The 18,495-nt window shown below is 33.9% G+C and overlaps 3 protein-coding genes across 3 annotated transcripts in view; all 3 read left to right on the top strand.

Moving 5' to 3' along the window:
• The window catches only part of zgc:174855, a 59,138-nt gene extending 54,823 nt beyond the window's left edge, over positions 1–4,315 (top strand). Inside the window, 1 exon segment of the mRNA NM_001103122.1 lies at positions 4,081–4,315. The gene's annotated coding sequence lies outside the window, so the exon portion shown is untranslated.
• LOC147841358 (uncharacterized) overlaps positions 1–18,495 on the top strand; it is a 206,412-nt gene that overhangs the window by 8,804 nt on the left and 179,113 nt on the right. The gene's annotated exons all lie outside the window — the stretch shown is intronic.
• si:dkey-269i1.4 lies at positions 1,808–4,323 on the top strand. Its single transcript, NM_001105680.2, is given in 8 exon segments — positions 1,808–1,834; positions 2,039–2,174; positions 2,295–2,417; positions 2,742–2,894; positions 3,082–3,306; positions 3,493–3,661; positions 3,776–3,893; positions 3,980–4,323. Coding segments are annotated over 7 exon segments (1,011 nt in total). The 5' UTR covers positions 1,808–1,834; positions 2,039–2,051; the 3' UTR covers positions 4,080–4,323.

Raw genomic sequence — 18,495 nt, 5'->3', positions numbered from 1 at the left:
TTCATCACAAACTCTGTGAATGGATCAGTATTGTGAACAACTTCAATGAAAACATATAGAGGAACACTGTATGTGTGTGTGTACTGGTGCTCACAGGCTGTTTCAAGGGCACAAGCAAAGCTTAAAGGTAAACAAACAATGGCTTATCATAAGCATCTTATCGATAATTATTTACACGGTTGGCATTAAGATGAACATATAAACGTTATCTGGCTAATTTCTAGCAGCTGAATGTGTCTGGAAAAATATTCAAAGGCTTTTATTCTCATAATCCGCGCGGACGTGAATGCGTCTGACTGTTCTGATTGGCTAAAGCAGACGTCTTTAGTCAGCACGTTCTAGATGTGCACGCGCTCTTTCCGGCAATCTTCCTTCTGCCATTACCTCTAGATGGGACCATCTCGGTGCAAAGAAACAAGCTCAGGGCTCCCATTGATTTGGCGTTACGGACAGTTTTAGATGTTATAATATGTTATATTGTTGGAGCAAAGTGTTAATAAAGTTATTACTTCCTAATGTTATAATAGCATTGTAATGTTGGAGCAATGTGCTAATAAAGTTCCATATGAGTACTCAGTGGATTCACGTTTATTATTATTATTATAACTATTATTATTATTTCAAACCCGGTCCGCAGTAAAATTGTCAAGCGTTGACCGGTCCGCAGTTAGAAAAAGGTTGGGGACTACTGTTTTAAAACACATTTAAATATGCAGTAAACAATTACAGGCAACTGAGCTTTCATACTGAGTTTTCTTTATTTGAGATGATGATAATACTTAAAAAATAAACTTTAATGTCAGAAAAGATTATGCAATGCTTAAAATGTTCATGAGGATGTTAAACTGCTCAGGGAAAATAATCTGAAATGCGAGTTTATAAATTTTATGTGCACTTAGGGAAGTTCTGCAACTTAACACCAACTATAACCTGGCCTTTAACACTCATTTTATTAGCCTGAAAGTATAATGATAACATTTAATTATTTCGTGTTTTGTGTTTATGTCTGGTTTTGCTTTAAAATGTTTTTTGAGTAAGTAACCAGCTTGCTACTTTTATTTATTTACTGCTTTATGTTTAAACAAGATTAATAACAGATAAAACGATAATTAAACAATTATCACTGTAGGGCAAACATACACATTCTTAAATGTGCAAAGACGTTCTCTCTCCTGCAGCCAGAAAAGAATATATATATATATATATATATATATATATATATATATATATATATATATATATATATATATATGGGACACATTAAAACTGGAAGTATTGTGTCGGCTAATTTCAGTCATTCTAAATTATTAATAATATTTAGTAATTAGAATAAAAGTAATTAGCCCCTGATGCTATTTAAAAAAGCTTAGTTTTCTAAATGGACTCTGTGTTTTCTCTTGGATTATTTTCTGTCTAAGCATGTGGGATTGGTCAAACACACCCTTATGTGACAAACACAAACAATGATTAAAACAAACCTAAAAAAATCTCTACATCCCCAAATCAAGTGTAACATATTCTAGTAAGCTTTCCACTTGTGTATTGTAAATGTTGATTTTATAAACTGTGGAAATAACAAAACATTTCTGATTGCCTTAATCTTGTTACAGTCTACTAATAATATAAAGAATCACCATAGTCTATTGATGAATACTTCATCTTGTGATGCTGGATCACATCACAAGATGAAGTGTTTGCTGCACCTGATTGGCTGTAAATTGACTAGTTTCATCATCAATGTCAGTCAATGAGAGACCGCCTCTATGTTCGGACAGGCTATAAAACACACTCAATTGTAAGCAATTACAAACAAAACTTGGTTTGCTTGTGAAAGGTAAGTGTAAATCTTTCTTTTTTTTCCTTCCTTCATAGGAGACATTGCTTGTATTATATTAATGTGACATTTAGCTCAACTCACAGTAAAGTGAACTGCTTGTGCTGTTGCCTGTTTAAAGTGTTTTGTTAATTTTTTTAAATTTTCTTTAAATTGCTTTAAGTTAATTTTTTTTAATGTTATTGTTTTTTTTTTTTTTTTTAGTCCTCCAGGCAGTATGATGTTTGCTTTGCTCGTCACGCTGTGCATAAGTGCAGTGTTTGCTGCTTCATCTATAGACATCCAGTTAGACGACCACTGGAACTCCTGGAAGAGCCAGCATGGAAAAAGCTATCATGAGGTGGGAAGACTGTAGTCTGTAGCCATGTATCAGCCTAACATGAATGAATGATGCAGTGCATGTGTTTATGTTGAACTGGTGCTTTGCAATAGCTGATACTGTATCTACTTTCTACTCCAGGACGTAGAGGTCGGGAGGAGAATGATTTGGGAGGAGAACTTGAAAAAAATTGAGCAACACAACTTTGAGTATTCCTATGGAAATCACACCTTTAAAATGGGAATGAATCAATTTGGTGACATGGTGAGCAGTTTAGTATTACAGTCAATTACAGTCATTTATTTCTCTATCTATATTGCTTTATACAATCCAAATTTTCAAAAAAAGAGAAAAAAAACAATCAAAATGCAAGATTCATAAGTGTGAAACCAGATCAGAATGTTGTTGTGTTTATTAAATGATTCAATTACAGTCAACAACATCCTAGATTAGAGTTTTAAGCCCTGTGTGCTTTAATGGATTTTCTGCAAAATTACTTTAATTCTCAATTTGAGGTGCTATCGATACCTTTTAAAGTACTATTTGTAAGACTGTTTTATTAACATTTCACTACAATCTCTTTATTAGACAAATGAGGAGTTCAGACAGGCAATGAATGGTTATAAGCATGACCCCAACCGGACGTCACAGGGCCCGTTGTTCATGGAACCCAGCTTTTTTGCAGCCCCACAACAGGTTGACTGGAGACAGAGGGGCTATGTTACTCCTGTCAAAGACCAGGTGAGTTTAAAGTAACTGAAAACTGCAAATGTTTTATGCTAAATTAGGACCTATAGTTGCATCTATTACAATTGATCTATTTACAGTTGATCTGGTGAACCCAGTTTAATGTATAAATGGCTATTAAATGTCAGTATGTGTATCTGTAGCTTTACTGTTTTGTGACTCTTCTGTTTTGTGGTTTTAGAAACAATGTGGATCTTGCTGGTCTTTCAGTTCAACGGGTGCCTTGGAAGGTCAGCTCTTCCGTAAAACTGGAAAGCTGATTTCTATGAGTGAGCAAAACTTGGTGGACTGTTCCAGACCACAGGGCAATCAAGGGTGTAACGGAGGCCTCATGGACCAGGCCTTTCAGTATGTTAAAGAAAACAAGGGGCTGGATTCTGAGCAGTCATACCCTTATCTTGCAAGGGTAAGAATCATATTGTGACAGTTTCTGAGCAAGGAAAACTCTTTTGAAGACATGGGATTAAACTGCTGTATTTGCAGATTGTGGAAAAATGTCATTTTAGTTTTTTAATCTCTTTGAATGAAGGTCATTAAGTATTTTAAGACTTCAATGTACCATGTTTTTCTTATTTTAACTTTGTGCTTGCAGGATGATCTGCCATGCCGGTATGACCCCCGTTTTAATGTCGCTAAAATCACCGGATTCGTGGACATCCCCAGAGGTAATGAGCTTGCCCTAATGAATGCTGTTGCTGCTGTGGGCCCTGTATCTGTTGCTATTGACGCATCACATCAATCCCTACAGTTCTATCAGTCTGGTAGGTGTCTGATATCCCTCAACTCTAGTTTTAATTCAATATTTGCTAAAATTATTACAAACTTATTACTGAACTTACTCTGCCTTAACTCCTTTCTAATATTCTGATCTTTAGGCATCTATTATGAGAGAGCATGTAGCAGTAGTCGACTTGATCATGCAGTCTTGGTGGTTGGCTATGGTTATCAGGGTGCTGATGTTGCTGGGAATAGATACTGGATTGTGAAGAACAGGTATGATGCCAACAATCTTTAGTTTTGAGGGCACAAGCTTGATTGCATGTTTTCATGTTTTATTATTTTTTTTCAACTTTTTTTAGCTGGTCTGACAAATGGGGTGACAAAGGCTACATCTACATGGCAAAAGACAAAAACAATCACTGTGGCGTTGCAACATCGGCCAGCTATCCCCTAATGTAAGGCCACTGGAGCCTTCTCTGCATTCTGAAAAAGACACGTTTATGGTTTCTCTATTTTAATGTGTTTTTATTTCTTCAATTTTATCAAATTGTTCTGCTGTTAGTGCTATGATAGTAGTATTTTAGGAAATTCCATTTTTCTTGTGTTTCATATATTCTTGTTTATGCAAGAATGAGAATTCTGTACTGGATCTATTTGACCTGCAAATGGAAAAATATAAAATTTTCTGGCATGGCAATCTCAAGTCTGTACTGTATTTATTTGCACTTCATGTAGGAATGCCATAAATATTAAATGCTTTTAAAAGTGTTTCTTACATTAGACCTGTGTTGAATTAAATGGAGCAGATTAAGACTAAGCTATTCTGATTATGTAATACAATTCTGTATAACTGGATCAAATTACTACACAAAATCTAATAAGCTATTTAGATTATGTAAAATATCTCTATAACCGGATCAAATTACCAAAAAAAAAAAAAAAAAAAAAAAAAAAAAATCTAATTAAAGGTACAAATCTCAGCATACAACAATATGGTTTTGATATGCATTAATGGTAACAGTAAGTATTTGCTTGTTAGTTAATAAAAATACAGTTTTTCATTAGTAATAGATAACTCATGGTGCATTAAATAATTTAACCAAACATGAATTTGGTTGTTAATAGTGCATTACACTGTAAAAAAAAAAAAAAAAAAAAAAAACAACACCTAATTTTACAGAAAATATCTCTAATTTTTTTACAGTAAATTTTTGTCATTTCAAATTATATTCAAAACTTAGTAAAATGACAATCTCTCTGAATTAACAGTTTAACTTTCATTTTAGGGACTTTATCATTAAAGAAATTACTGACATTCTTGTTTTTTTTATAATGGGAAATTACAGTATTAGTTATACAGTATTTATACAAAAGTAAAAATTACAAACAATATCTGTAAATTAACAGCTTGGCTGTTATTTTATGTACTATATAAGTAATGACAAATTACAGCAATTTGTCTGTTTTTTTTACAATAAAATTGCCATATTATTATAACATGTTGTCCTGTTTTTTTAAGTATATTTAAAATTACGTAAAAAAAAAAAACTAATAAATTGCAATTACTTGCTCTGTAAAAAAATAAAATAATAATAATCATTAAAAAAGGTCAAATGACTGGTAGCTCTAACTGCCAAACAAAACCCATAAAATTATGGTAAAATTTCTTTTTTTAAAATAAAGTGCAAAAAATAACTCATATTTCACAGATATTTTCATTAATGTTTACAAAGAAATACTGTTATTTTACAGACTTTTCCTAGATTATTATGATCAAACACCATCAATAAAGTGACTGCACTTAAAGTTCAAGAGAAACAATGTTATTTAAAAGAATTTTCCCTAAATCATTATGATTAAGCACCTTTATTAAAATGCCAAGACATGCTCAGGGTCATAATTTAACAGTTTTATTTTAGATCAGAAAAGTCTGTGTATAAACAACATGCGAAATACAAGTGATTAAAATTCTAAATAAGTCAGGAGGAGGGGAAAAAAAAACAGAACAAAAAGTATTTTGGTAGTCTTTAACTGTAAACAGTGCTGGCACAACATATTCCCAGCAGAGGGCGTCCCTTTCACGATCCTCAGACAAAAAAAGAAAAGCAAAACAACAGCCGGAATAAAGTCACAAACTATAACAGAAATTCATAAGGAACAATAACAGTCAATAAATGAAGCAAGTGTCACAGATATAGATAAAACATATAGAAAGAAACCAGTCAGAGGTAGGGAGTAACAACAATGCTTATTAATGTATGATAGTAAAAATGAGAGTAAAAAGAAAGAAAGGACAACAGTAATAAATGACAACAATAATAATAAATCACAAGTGCTATACCAACTACTACTACAGAAAGTTACTTATATTACAACTACTACTGCTTCTACTACAGCCACAACCACGATTACTACTACTACAATGTCTACTAATACTGATACTACTACAACGACTACCACTACTGATACTACTATAGCGCTTGCTACAACTAATACAACGTCTACTGCTACTACTACTACTACTACTACTACTACTACCACCACCACAATCACTTCTACTACATCTACATCAACAACATCTACTACTGATATTACTACACCAACAATGACTACTACTACTACTGTAACAACCACACCATTACTACTTCTGCTACTAATATACCAATGACATCTACTACTACATGAACTACTACTTCAATAATCTCCGTAACAATTACTCAATAACAATCGATACTATTACAATGACTACTACTTCAACTACTACTAATACTACTACTACAACTACTACCGCTACAACTACAACAACTGCAACCTTAATAATGATAATGGTATAAATACTTGTAATAATGATAATGAAAAGATAACAGGACAAGTCAGAACAGTAATAATAATAATGATAACAAAAAATAAAAGTATTGCATTTATGACAAAGGTGTCGAGGAGAGGGGAGGATGGGAAATCAGGGAGAGGACAAGTAATAATAATAATAAATAATAATAATAATAATAATAAATAATAATAATAGTAGTAAGTAGTAAGTAGAAGGGGAAAGAGAGGAAAAGAGAAAATAAACTAATAATAATAATAAACAAAAATTAATAAAATAATAATAATAAAATAAATAAATAAATAAAACAGAAAAGGAAGGGGAGGAGTAGAAGAAAAAGAAAAGAAACAAAAAGAGAGAAGAAAAATAAAGTTCAGCAAACAAAGCAATGAGAATAAGCCAAAAAAAATGAATAATAATAATAAAGACTAAATAAATAAAAAAGAAAACACTATATCAATGCTAATTATGAATTATACAAACCCACATGAAAGAATAATATTAAAGATATGTATGATAGAGTATTAACTTGATAACTATAATATACTCATGCTGGTAATAATAATAATAATACTAATAATAATGATAATAATAAAAATAACAACAGCTGTAACAATAAATTGAGGAGGTTGTAGTTGTGGGATGGGCATTGAGGTATATAGTGTTTGTCAGTTGCTTTGTGATGCATTAAAAAAAAGTGTAACGTGTGGCATGGATTAGTCCAGTGCAGTGCCCAGGCTGCCATGCCTATGTTACACTTTACCCTGTGAATTTAGTACATGTAAGTAGATTTTTTTTTTCCTTTTTTCCCTCTCTTTTTTTTCTTGTCCTCTTCTCTTTTTTTTTTTTTTCTTCATACTTCTTCTTTTTTTTTTTTTTTTAATCTGTTGTCGGACTGGTCGGCAGAAGTACTGGTATATAAAAAAAATAATAATAATAATTTATGTATAATAATAATAATAATAATAAATAGAAAACAAATATTATAAATAATAATAATAATAATAATAAAATGAATGGATAACATTGATAAAGACAGGAAAGGGGAACAAATAGAACAAAAGGGAAAGAAAAGAAGTATATAAAGACCGAATTATGATTCTTTTATTTTAATTGTTTACATTATACTTTTTTTTCAAATTGATTTATTTATTTTAAATTAGATTTAATATTAGTGTTGTTAGGGAATGGCTTCAGGCAAAGAGGATCTTCAATGGTGATGTATTCTGTTAGTTTTTCCAATATGAGATGTGAATGGTATTTCTTGATTTCCAGTTCATGAGGATAGTTTTCTTTGCGATAGTTAGAGCCACCAGCAGAAACTGACCATTTGTATTATTTATATTGATTGTGGATATGTCATCTAATATGCAGAGGGAGGGACACAGTGGGATGTGACAACCCATTAAGTTGGAGAGTGAGTCAGTAACCTTTCCCCAAAATGATTTAATTGAAGTGCAATGCCATAAGGCATGAAGATATGTGTCTGGGGTGTTTTGTGTGCAATGTGAACATATTTCTGACGTGAAACCCATTTTAAATAATTTCTGCCCAGTTGAATGTGATCTGTGAAGTACTTTGTACTGTATAAGTTGTAAGTTAGCATTTTTAGTCATGGAAAATGTGTTTTTGCAAATTTGAGTCCAGAATGCAGCATTGGGATTAATAGATAAGTCTGTTTGCCATTTAGTGGTTGGTAGAACTAATGCATTGGCTGATTTTGATATCATTTTTTATATTTGGAAGAGCAATTTTTTGGAGGGAGATAAACTCTGAGATTTGAGGCGGAAGGTCTAGATTGATTGATTGGTTAGGTAATTTTGATTTAATTGATGATTTGATTTGTAAATATTCCAAAAAGCAATTACTCCCAATGCTGTATGTCTGGGCTATATGGGGAAATGGTACCAGATTATTATTAATAAAGATATGTTGAAGTTGTGTGATTCCTTTGGCTACCCATGTGCGAAAGTTAAGTGGCTTCTTTTTGGCTAGGAAATCAAGGTTATTCCAAATTGGGGTGTATTTAGATGGTGTGAGTGGGGAATTTGTGACCTGATGGAATTTCCACCAGGCTGTCAGAGTTGCTTCTATTGTCAGCATTTTAAAACAGTGATGTTTCTTGATTGATTGACTGTGAAAGGGTAATTCTGAAATGTTAATTTCTTTGCATATTGATTGTTCAATGTCTTGCCATGTGTATTCTGATGAGTTAGGTTTAATCCATTTGTGTATGTTTTGAAGCTGATTTGCCAGAAAATAGTTGTAAAAATGTGGTGCTTCTAATCCTCCTTGTGATTTTGGTTTCTGTAGGGTTGTCAATTTAATTCTTGGGGTCTTGTTTTTCCAGTAGAATTTTGTTATAATTGAGTCTAGAGATTTGAACCAGGTATGTGTGGGTTGTGTTGGAATCATTGAAAATAAATAGTTTATTTTTGGGAGAATGGACATTTTGGTAACTGATATTCTGCCCATGATGGATAGTGTTAAGTTCATCCAGCGTTGCAGGTCGTCATCTATTTTTTTAAGTATCGGAGTATGGTTAAGTGCAAACAACTCTGACAGCCTGGCAGAAACATTGATACCCAAATATGTGATATAGTTAGTGCACAGAGAGATTTGTGATGTTTGGGATGTCACATCCACACTGGTGGAATTTAATGGGAGTATAGCAGATTTATTCCAATTGATTGAATATTCAGAAATATTTGAAAAGGTATCAATAAGTTTTATTGTTTCCTGTAATGATGTTTGGGGATTCTGTAAGTATAATAATATGTCATCGGCATAAAGACTTATTTTATGGTGTATGTTTGAAGTTTGAATTCCTTTAATATAATTGTTTTGACGGATAGCTGCTGCAAGTGGTTCAATGAATATAGTGAATAAAGAGGGAGAGAGTGGGCACCCTTGTCTAGTTCCCCGGTGTAGAGTGAAGCTGCGTGATGTTAGTCCGTTAGTAATGACAGTAGCTAAGGGTGAAGTGTAGAGAATTTTTATCCAATTAATAAATGACTCCCCAAAACCAAACCTCTCTAATGTGGAAAACAGGAATTTCCAGTTTACTTTGTCGAAGGCTTTTTCTGCGTCGAGGGTGACTATGATAGATTTGTTTTTGTTTATTGATGAGTGGTGTATTAGGTTTATGAGTCTGCGTGTATTGTTTGATGATTGTCTACCTTTAATCAAACCGGTTTGATCTGGATGGATTATGGATGGCATGATTTTTTCTATTCTATGTGAAAGTGCTTTAGCAATTATTTTAGTGTCTACGTTAATTAGTGAGATTGGACGATAGCTTGACGGTAATGTTGGGTCTTTATTAGGTTTGAGGAGCAGTGCAATTGTGGCTGTGTTCATGGTATCTGGAAGCTTTGAATTTTGTTTTGATTCGTTAATCAACCGGATGAAAAGTGGTGATAAAATTGACCAAAAGTGTTTGTAGAACTCAGCAGGGAAACCATCAGGTCCTGGTGATTTATTATTAGGCATGAGTTTAAGTGCATTTGAAATTTCTTGTTGCGATAAAGGGGATTCAAGAGAATTTATTTGCTGTTCATTTAGTTGAGGTAACTTGATATTGCTAAGAAATGAGTGAATTTCGTCCTGGGATGGGTTTTTTTCAGGGGAATATAATTTACTGTAAAATTTTTGAAAGATATTATTTATTTCTTCTGGTGAGTTGGTGGGTTTCTCCGCTGAGTCCTTAATGACTGATTTTGTTGTTTTTTCTTTATTGTGTTTGATTTGATTAGCCAGATATTTACCAGATTTGTTACTATGATGGAAGTTTTCTTGTCGTAATCTGTGAATAAGGAATTGAGTGCGTGCATGAATTAATTTATTTAATTGTGATTTATATTTTCTTAGCAAATCTTGTGTTTCTTCTGTTGGATTATTTATGTTAATGTCTTCTAGATCTTTAATTTTCTGTTCCAGTTCAGCTTGATGTTCTTTCTCTTTCTTTTTTTTGTAAAACAGAGTATGAAATTATTTTTCCTCTTAATACTGCCTTTCCTGTTTCCCACAGAAGAGATGGGGATGTTTCAGGGGAGTCATTTATCTCTAGAAAGCATGCCCACTCTCTTTTAAAATAACTGTTGAAATCCTGGTCTTGAAGAAGAGAGGTGTTGAATTGCCATCTGGAAATGGGGTTATGTCTGGTGGTTATATTCAGTTTTAATGTTACAGGAGCGTGATCACTAATGATTATTGGGTGGATCTTTGATTCAGAAATATTAGATAAAATAGAATTACTAGTGAGAAAAAAGTCAATGCGGGAGTACGAATGACGAACTGGTGAGTAAAATGAGAATGCTTAAAGTCTGGATGTTGGAGGCGCCAACTATAGCCAAGACCCATGTCACTCATGAACTGTTTTATAGTGTCTGCAGATTTCCAAATGCGTTTATTGCTGATATTATTAGATCTGTCTGTAGTTGGGTCTAACTTGGATCAGTTTTCTTAAGAGCCAAGGTTATTTTGTTGGCTAAATGTTTCTTATACATTTTATATTACATATTACAATTTTGGATATTATATAACATTTTGTATCAGAATATTAAAGAAGAAATTTGTTTAAATGTGATTGGTGCCTGCTAAAGGCTATAATAAAAGAATATATATATATATATATATATATATATATATATACATAACATGTTTTCTGTCCTTTTTGTGTTGAATTACTTAATTTTAAATCTTGCTTCAAAGTATTGTAATTTAAAAAATGTAATTTAAACAACAGGGCGAGGCAGTGGCGCAGTGGGTAGCACGTTCGCCTCACAGCAAGAAGGTTGCTGGGTTGAACCTTGGCTCAGTTGGCGTTTCTGTGTGGAGTTTGTATGTTCTCCATGCCTTCGCGTGGGTTTCCTCCGGGTGCTCCGGTTTCCCCCACAGTCCAAAGACATGTGGTACAGGTGAATTGGGTAAGCTAAATTGTCCGTAGTGTATAAGTGTGTGTGTGTGAATGTTTCCCAGATGGTTTGGTGCTGGAAGGGCATCTGCTGCGTAAAAAACTTGCTGGATAAGTTGGTGGTTCATTCCGCTGTGGCGACCCCGGATTAATAAAAGGACTAAGCTGACAAGAAAATGAATGAATGAATTTAAACAACAATATTGAACAAGAAACTTACTAGCTGATTTAACAAGACATAATTTTGTTAAAGTAAAGCTTTAGTGTTACATTGAGTAAATTAGAATCATTTTATTAGAATAACACAATACAAACAGTTTGAGTCAATTAGATGAAAAGAAGTTAGACTGACATATTGAAACTATGTTTTATCTACAAATGTGCTTTGTGTTCATACAACATGTTCAAAGCAGTTCAGGTTTACTTGATTGGATTAGATGCATAAAAGGTGCCACGATTAAATCATGTTCATTCAACAAATTTTTTTTTTGAGTGTACCACAGCTTCCAAAGATTTTAAAACCTCAATGGCCAAATATCAAGGGGTTCAGGAAGTGTGAGAGAAGAGCAAAAGACAAACAGCGATGCTGGTGTGATATGCGCCACTAAGTACGTCCTTTGCCAATACTGAAACCTGGACAAAGTACGTGGCTGCCAAGAGAACAATCTCAAGGGACAGTCATGAGTCCAGCGGTACACCAAGATCCTACATCATACACACTGATGAAGGACTGCTAAGGGGAAACCGCACTCATGTGCGGGCAATGCACCCAATGCAACATCAAGAACTTACTGAACCCAGAGACACAACCCTTGACACGGGTAACACCGAAACTCATATCCATCCTGTAAGAGACAAGGATAGGTCCAGAGAGTCTTATGTGACAAGTTCAGGCAGAGTGTCACAACCCACCTGAGCGTTTGAGCTTGTAAAGAGAATAGAGGTTATGTTCTAAAGAAAAAAAAAGTAAAAAGAAAGTTGTTTGCTTGAGTTCAAGATCATGTTTAGAGATGATGTTACTTGTAGTGGAATGTTTGTTCTTACAATTAAATGCTCGAAGAGGGTTCCTACTTAAAAAGGGAGGTGTACCATAAATGATACATTGGAAGCGGAACGTATGAATGTATGATGTTGATGTGTGATGTTGTCATGACGTCAGTTCCTGAGTAAACAAGCCAGAGTGAATCAGATCTCATGTGTCCACCTGTTATTATAAAATAGTGTACGAAACACACACACACACACACACACACACACACACACACACACACACACACACACAGTTGGAGGATCGTTATGAACTAATTACAAGGATTTTAAGAGCAGTCTTGTAAGTCTTGTAATATGGTTACTGTGAACATTATGACGTGTTTCTCTTTTTTGCTTGCTTTGTTTGTTAACTGTTTACATTGTTTGCGGCCAGGACTGACCATTTGCCTGTTATTTGACCATGACTCTGGATTCCCTGCATACATCTGTTTGCCCCTGTGTTGAATGTTGCTTGACTGACCATCTCATTGCCATCTGTAATAAACCTGCATTTGGATCTGCACTTCTTTGTCAGCGTCCCCTTCATATTACAGTTCCATTTCATTTTTCATCAAGATTTGGAACTGAATCATTCCATAAAACTTAAACCTCTACATGTTTTACAGAAATACTATTCAATGAAATGTAACAACTGTAGTTTTAAAGTTTAAAGAATTTTAATCAGTTGTATCTCATATGTTGTTTTTTCCAGACTTTTTTGATCCACAATAAAACTGTTAAATTACGACCTTGAGCATGTCTTGGCATTTTATTTAGGAAGTTTAATTATTATGATTTAGGGAAAATTCTTTTAAATAACATAATTTTCTCTTAAACTTTTAGTACAGTCACTTTATTGATGGTGTTTGATCATAATTATCTAGGAAAAGTCTGTAATATAACAGTGTTTCTTTGTAAAACTGTAATTTTGGAACTTTATTGAACAGATTTGATCATAATAATCCAGGAAAAAGTCTGTAAAATAACAGTGTCATTCTGTAATCATTTTAATGAAAATATCAGTAATTTATTATTTTATTGCACTTTATTTCAACAAAAAATGTTACCGTAATTTTATGGTTTTTGTTTGGCAGCTGCCAGTCATTTGACCTTTTTTACGATTTTTTTTACAGTGTAGTAAATGCTGAACTATGATTAATAAATGCTGTAAAAGTATTGTTCATAAATAATGTTAATAAATTTATTAACTATCATCATCTAATGAAACCTTATTGTGAAGTGTGACCCCATTACTTATCATTTTAGCATGTCAATGCAAATGTTTAATGCTGATCAAGTGTAATTCACCGATTAACCCATGCAAAAAAATAGTTTTTCTGAAGATAATTTCAATAAATCAAGGCTAGACGTGACCAAATGAATAAGCATTTATTTATTTTTTTTCTTGAAGTAGAGCAGTTTAAACTCTTCATGTGTGTTTGGAGGACATAATTGTAGAGACCTTGACTGTGTATACTGAAGTTTCAAACGGGGACAAAAAGAGATTGTGGTGTGTATTTTAGTTGCCCTTGAAGTCTGATTCAATAAAAAATTCAGCCTGTAGCTTATTACATTTTACAGGCGAATTCCTTTAAAACCGTTTATAATAAGGGGAGTTATATATATTTTTTTAATGGAGTAATTTAATTCCTTTATTATCTATCCTAAAACGCGTTTGGTAATGCTAATTTTCTCCACTTCTTATCAGCATGTTTTTTCAGTATTTTTTCAGCAATTTAGATTCATATTTCAATCACCCCCTCATGGTTGAATGAAATGTTCAAACAGTAGAGAGTAGCAGTGTGTAAACTGCAAATAGATGAGTAAATTCTGTCAATTTTGGTGAATTATTCCTTTAAAGGGCTAAACACATCAAAAAGGCAAAAAAACAACCCAAACACAATGAAACAGAGAGCCTGTCTCAAATACCACAGTATGATGATTGAGCCGGTTGTGCTGTTTTTGCTATTCTAATCGCAGCAAATCTACCTGATTTAAAGTCTACAAACCGGGACTCCTGTTTTGTGATTGATGCATCCTCATTTATGATTGTGCACACTGCAGCTGTGGTGATTCCAGCAGTCATGAATCATGTAGTTCAATATACTATGAAAATGCAGTGCATCACTTACTGTTTCTTGAAGTGCAGTAGGATCACAGAGAGTTTGAACAGATCTTTTGATCCTGGTTTCTTCGCAAATCCTGTCTTGTTTATATGTATTAATATGACTCCAATATTATTGTGGACACACTATACCAGGGGTCGGCAACCCAAAATGTTGAAAGAGCCATAATGGACCAAAAAAAAAAAAAAAAACAAATATGTCTGGAGCCGCAAAAAAATAAAAGCCTTATATAAGCCTTATAATGATGGCAACACATGCTGTATGTATTTATATTAGCTATATTAGCCTACTATAAAAATGGCTTCGTTGGCTACAAATACATACTGAGCCTTCATGATTAAATGTTCATTTCCCTGCAGTGCATCCTTTAGAGAATGACGCGCCACGTGACTACTCTGTTGTACAATGCCGTCTCAAGTTTAACTTAATTACAGTATATTAATGAATTATGTTTAATGTTCAAGTTTAACTTCATTACAATATTAATGAATTGTTTAATGATCAAGTTTAACTTCATTACAATATTAATGCATTATGTTTAATTATCAAGTTTAACTTCATTAAAATATTAATGAAATATGTTTAATGATCAAGTTTAACTTCATTACAATATTAATGCATTATGATTAATTATCAAGTTTAACTTCATTACAATATTAATGCATTATGTTTAATTATCACGTTTAACTTCATTACAATATTAATGCATTATATTTAATTATCAAGTTTAACTTCATTACAATATTAATGCATTATGTTTAATTATCAAGTTTAACTTCATTACAATATTAATGCATTATGTTTAATTATCAAGTTTAACTTCATTACAATATTAATGAATTATGTTTAATTATCAAGTTTAACTTCATTACAATATTACTGCATTATGTTTAATTATCAAGTTTACCTTCATTACAATATTAATGAATTATGTTTAATGTTCAAGTTTAACTTCATTACAATATTAATTAATTATGTTTAATGTTCAAGTTTAACTTCATTACAATATTAATGAATTATGTTTAATGTTCAAGTTTAACTTCATTACAATATTAATGAATTATGTTTAATGATCAAGTTTAACTTCATTACAATATTATTGCATTATGTTTTGCTTTGATGAAATTAAAGAAATGCAATAAAGAAATCAGATTTTTTTATGTTTTTTTTATTTTGAGGATTCCAAAAAACAACATCAAAATTAACGTGCACAACGTGCCCCTTATCTGGGCAACAAACAGTGCAATAAAATGCAGTCTGCCATTTCCATTTCAAGATCAGCTCGAGTCATTCCTGGGAATGTGCTCAACCAACACAATCTCATGGCAATTCGTAACTTTTTCATTTAGTGGCTAATTCGTATGAATTCGTACGATCTAATTCATACAATTTAGTACGATTTGCTTTTCCCCCAATGACGGTTGGGGTTAGGGGTTTGCATATCAACGATCGCACCTTGTAAATAATTACCGTTGAGTGAGTGATCGGGATGGGCTTCTTAGAATTCTCTCAGGGAGGAAAAATGAGAAAGCGTGCCCCGCTGTACATCTTTGGCAAAGACAGCTTGCGCTCCATGGCGCATCACACAGCCGCCGGTTTGTTTACAACAGCTACCTGCCTGGCATCCCGCCCTGCTGATAGAAACGTGTGTCGCAGGCTATGACGCAAATCTTCGTTGACAGAAATGTTGAAATTAAATATTCTACACAATTTTACAGCATTGGAAAACGTTAAGATTGTTTGTCCTCCTATAGAAACCATATTAAAACAAAATATATATTTTCCTCCCTCATCGTTTTCCATTTTCAAACATTTTTTGAAAAAGTTCAAGGGAGCCACTAGGGCAGCGCTAAAGAGCCGCATGCAGCTCTAGAGCCGCGGGTTGCCGACCCCTGCACTATACCAACACACATGTTTGTCAAACAGCTTCCAAAAATTGTTTTTGCATCATAGATGCCCTTTTACAAAATTGTCTCTAAGTTTTGGTGTTTGTGTGAATAAGGTGGTGCGAATGACCAAATTTGCGTAAAGCGCCACTAATGAGCATGTTGCACGAATTACTAGGGATGTAACGGTATTGTAAATACCGTCATACCGCAATATTAATTTTTTTCGATATTACCGTAGTCGCATGACTCGGTAAAACTATAGGTCTTCTGAGAAAATTTGCTCAGGCGAATGAAGCGAACGAGAGGTAGCGGAAACTACAATTCCCATCAGCCCAGGCTCGGCCATCATCCCTTGCAGTCTGTTGTCGCTACAGATACAGTAATGCAGAAATGAATAGCGGTGTTGACGCGCGCATACTGAATAGCGGTGTTGTTGCGCGCGTACTGTAAAGTGGTGAGGGGGGGTTGAGCGCGCATACTCAAGAGCGGTGTTGTCGCGCGCCTACTGAAGGGCGGGACGGAGGGTCTGTCGCGTCGCGGGGGCACTTTTGATCATTTTGGAAGGGCACTTTCTATCCAAGACTAAAAAGGGCATGTGCACTGCACAGGTTGAGCCCTATGTGTACACATTCCTGCAAGTTGGGGAATACAACTAATGACAGTCATTGGGACTGCAGAAACACAGCACACTGTTCAGATTGATGCAGACATGAGACCTCTATCTCACTCATGGCTTGTCCTTTCAAGTCGGGGAAAGACAATGCACAACGTTACCCACTACTGTCAACCTGGGCCAAGTCATATCTCTCTGTCCCAGAAACCTAAGTCCCAAATGAGAGGGGTTTTTTTCTGTTGCAGGGGACATTGTAAATGCCCAGAGATACCAGCTTTTACCAGATTATAGTTATATGATAATTTTCCTTAAAACCCATCTCTATCTAAGTGAGTGAGTGATTGATTAAATGTTGAATGTGATGAGTTTTCAACAATACTAAATTGAAACTTTATTTTTTACATGGTTTAATGATTTTTTGTTATTAAAATTGAAGTTCCTGTTTCAAAGCTTACAGATAGATGGCTAATTTGTATGTCATTGACACTTTTGGCACTTTTTTGGAGTATTTTCATAAGTTTTGTTTTTTCCTGTAAATGATTCAATAAATACCGTACCGTGACATTCATACCGAGGTATTACCGTACCGTAAAATTCTGATACCGTTACATCCCTACGAATTACTCAAGATGGAAAATCTGAACTTTAGCAAACATTCATGCCACATTAACCAATTAAGTGTTGGCTCTTGTAGGAACGTGATTATGGTGTAGTGCCTGTTGTTGGTGCGATAAAAGGAAATCTGTGACCCTTTACACACTATGAATCATTTATTAAGCATTAGCATCTAGTAACTTCATTATTTGTTAAAGGGTCATGACGCCCCCCACTTTCGGTTCCGGTCCACCTCAGGATTTTTTCAAAAGATGCATCATAGTGGGCGTGGAGCTCCGCGAGCAAAGGGCAGGAGTGGGTGTGGCCAGCAGAGCAGAGAAGAAGGAGGGGAGCTTGCAACTGTTAGTGATGGGAAGTTCGGATTATTTGACTGGATCGGATCTTTGAGTCTTGTTCATTGAGATAAACACATCTTTTTTTTGAGTCATTTCATCCTTTGGTTCAATTTGCCAAAATATTATTAAAATGTTATGAATTGCTTCCAAACGCATCTACAACTAGCCCAAAAGTTTGATCACACAACAAATAAGTCATAAATAGAATACTATAAGAAGGAGAAAATAATAATTTAATGTTTACCCTCTCTTTTGTCTATGAAGGTATTTTCTATGAAGATTTTCTTTGCTCAGCTCACCTCTTCATGTCTTCAAATGTCAGTGGTTTGTTCACGTTACACTGACAGTCACATATAATCTTAACCAATGTACACAGTCTGCGTCAATTGGAGCAATGATAATTAGTTCACCTTTCTTCTGGTTCTTAAGTTGTTCGTTCATCACATGACAGAATGACTCAAACTCGAGGATTCGAGAGATGAACGGTTCAATTCTTTTTCCAGCTCTAAATGCATATGATTGGCCC

This window comes from Danio rerio, chromosome 12 (genome assembly GCF_052040795.2).
Source record: "Danio rerio strain M-AB ecotype USA chromosome 12, GRCz13ab, whole genome shotgun sequence".
Taxonomy (NCBI): Eukaryota; Metazoa; Chordata; class Actinopteri; order Cypriniformes; family Danionidae; genus Danio; species Danio rerio.
This window is presented reverse-complemented; position numbering and strand designations above follow the sequence as displayed.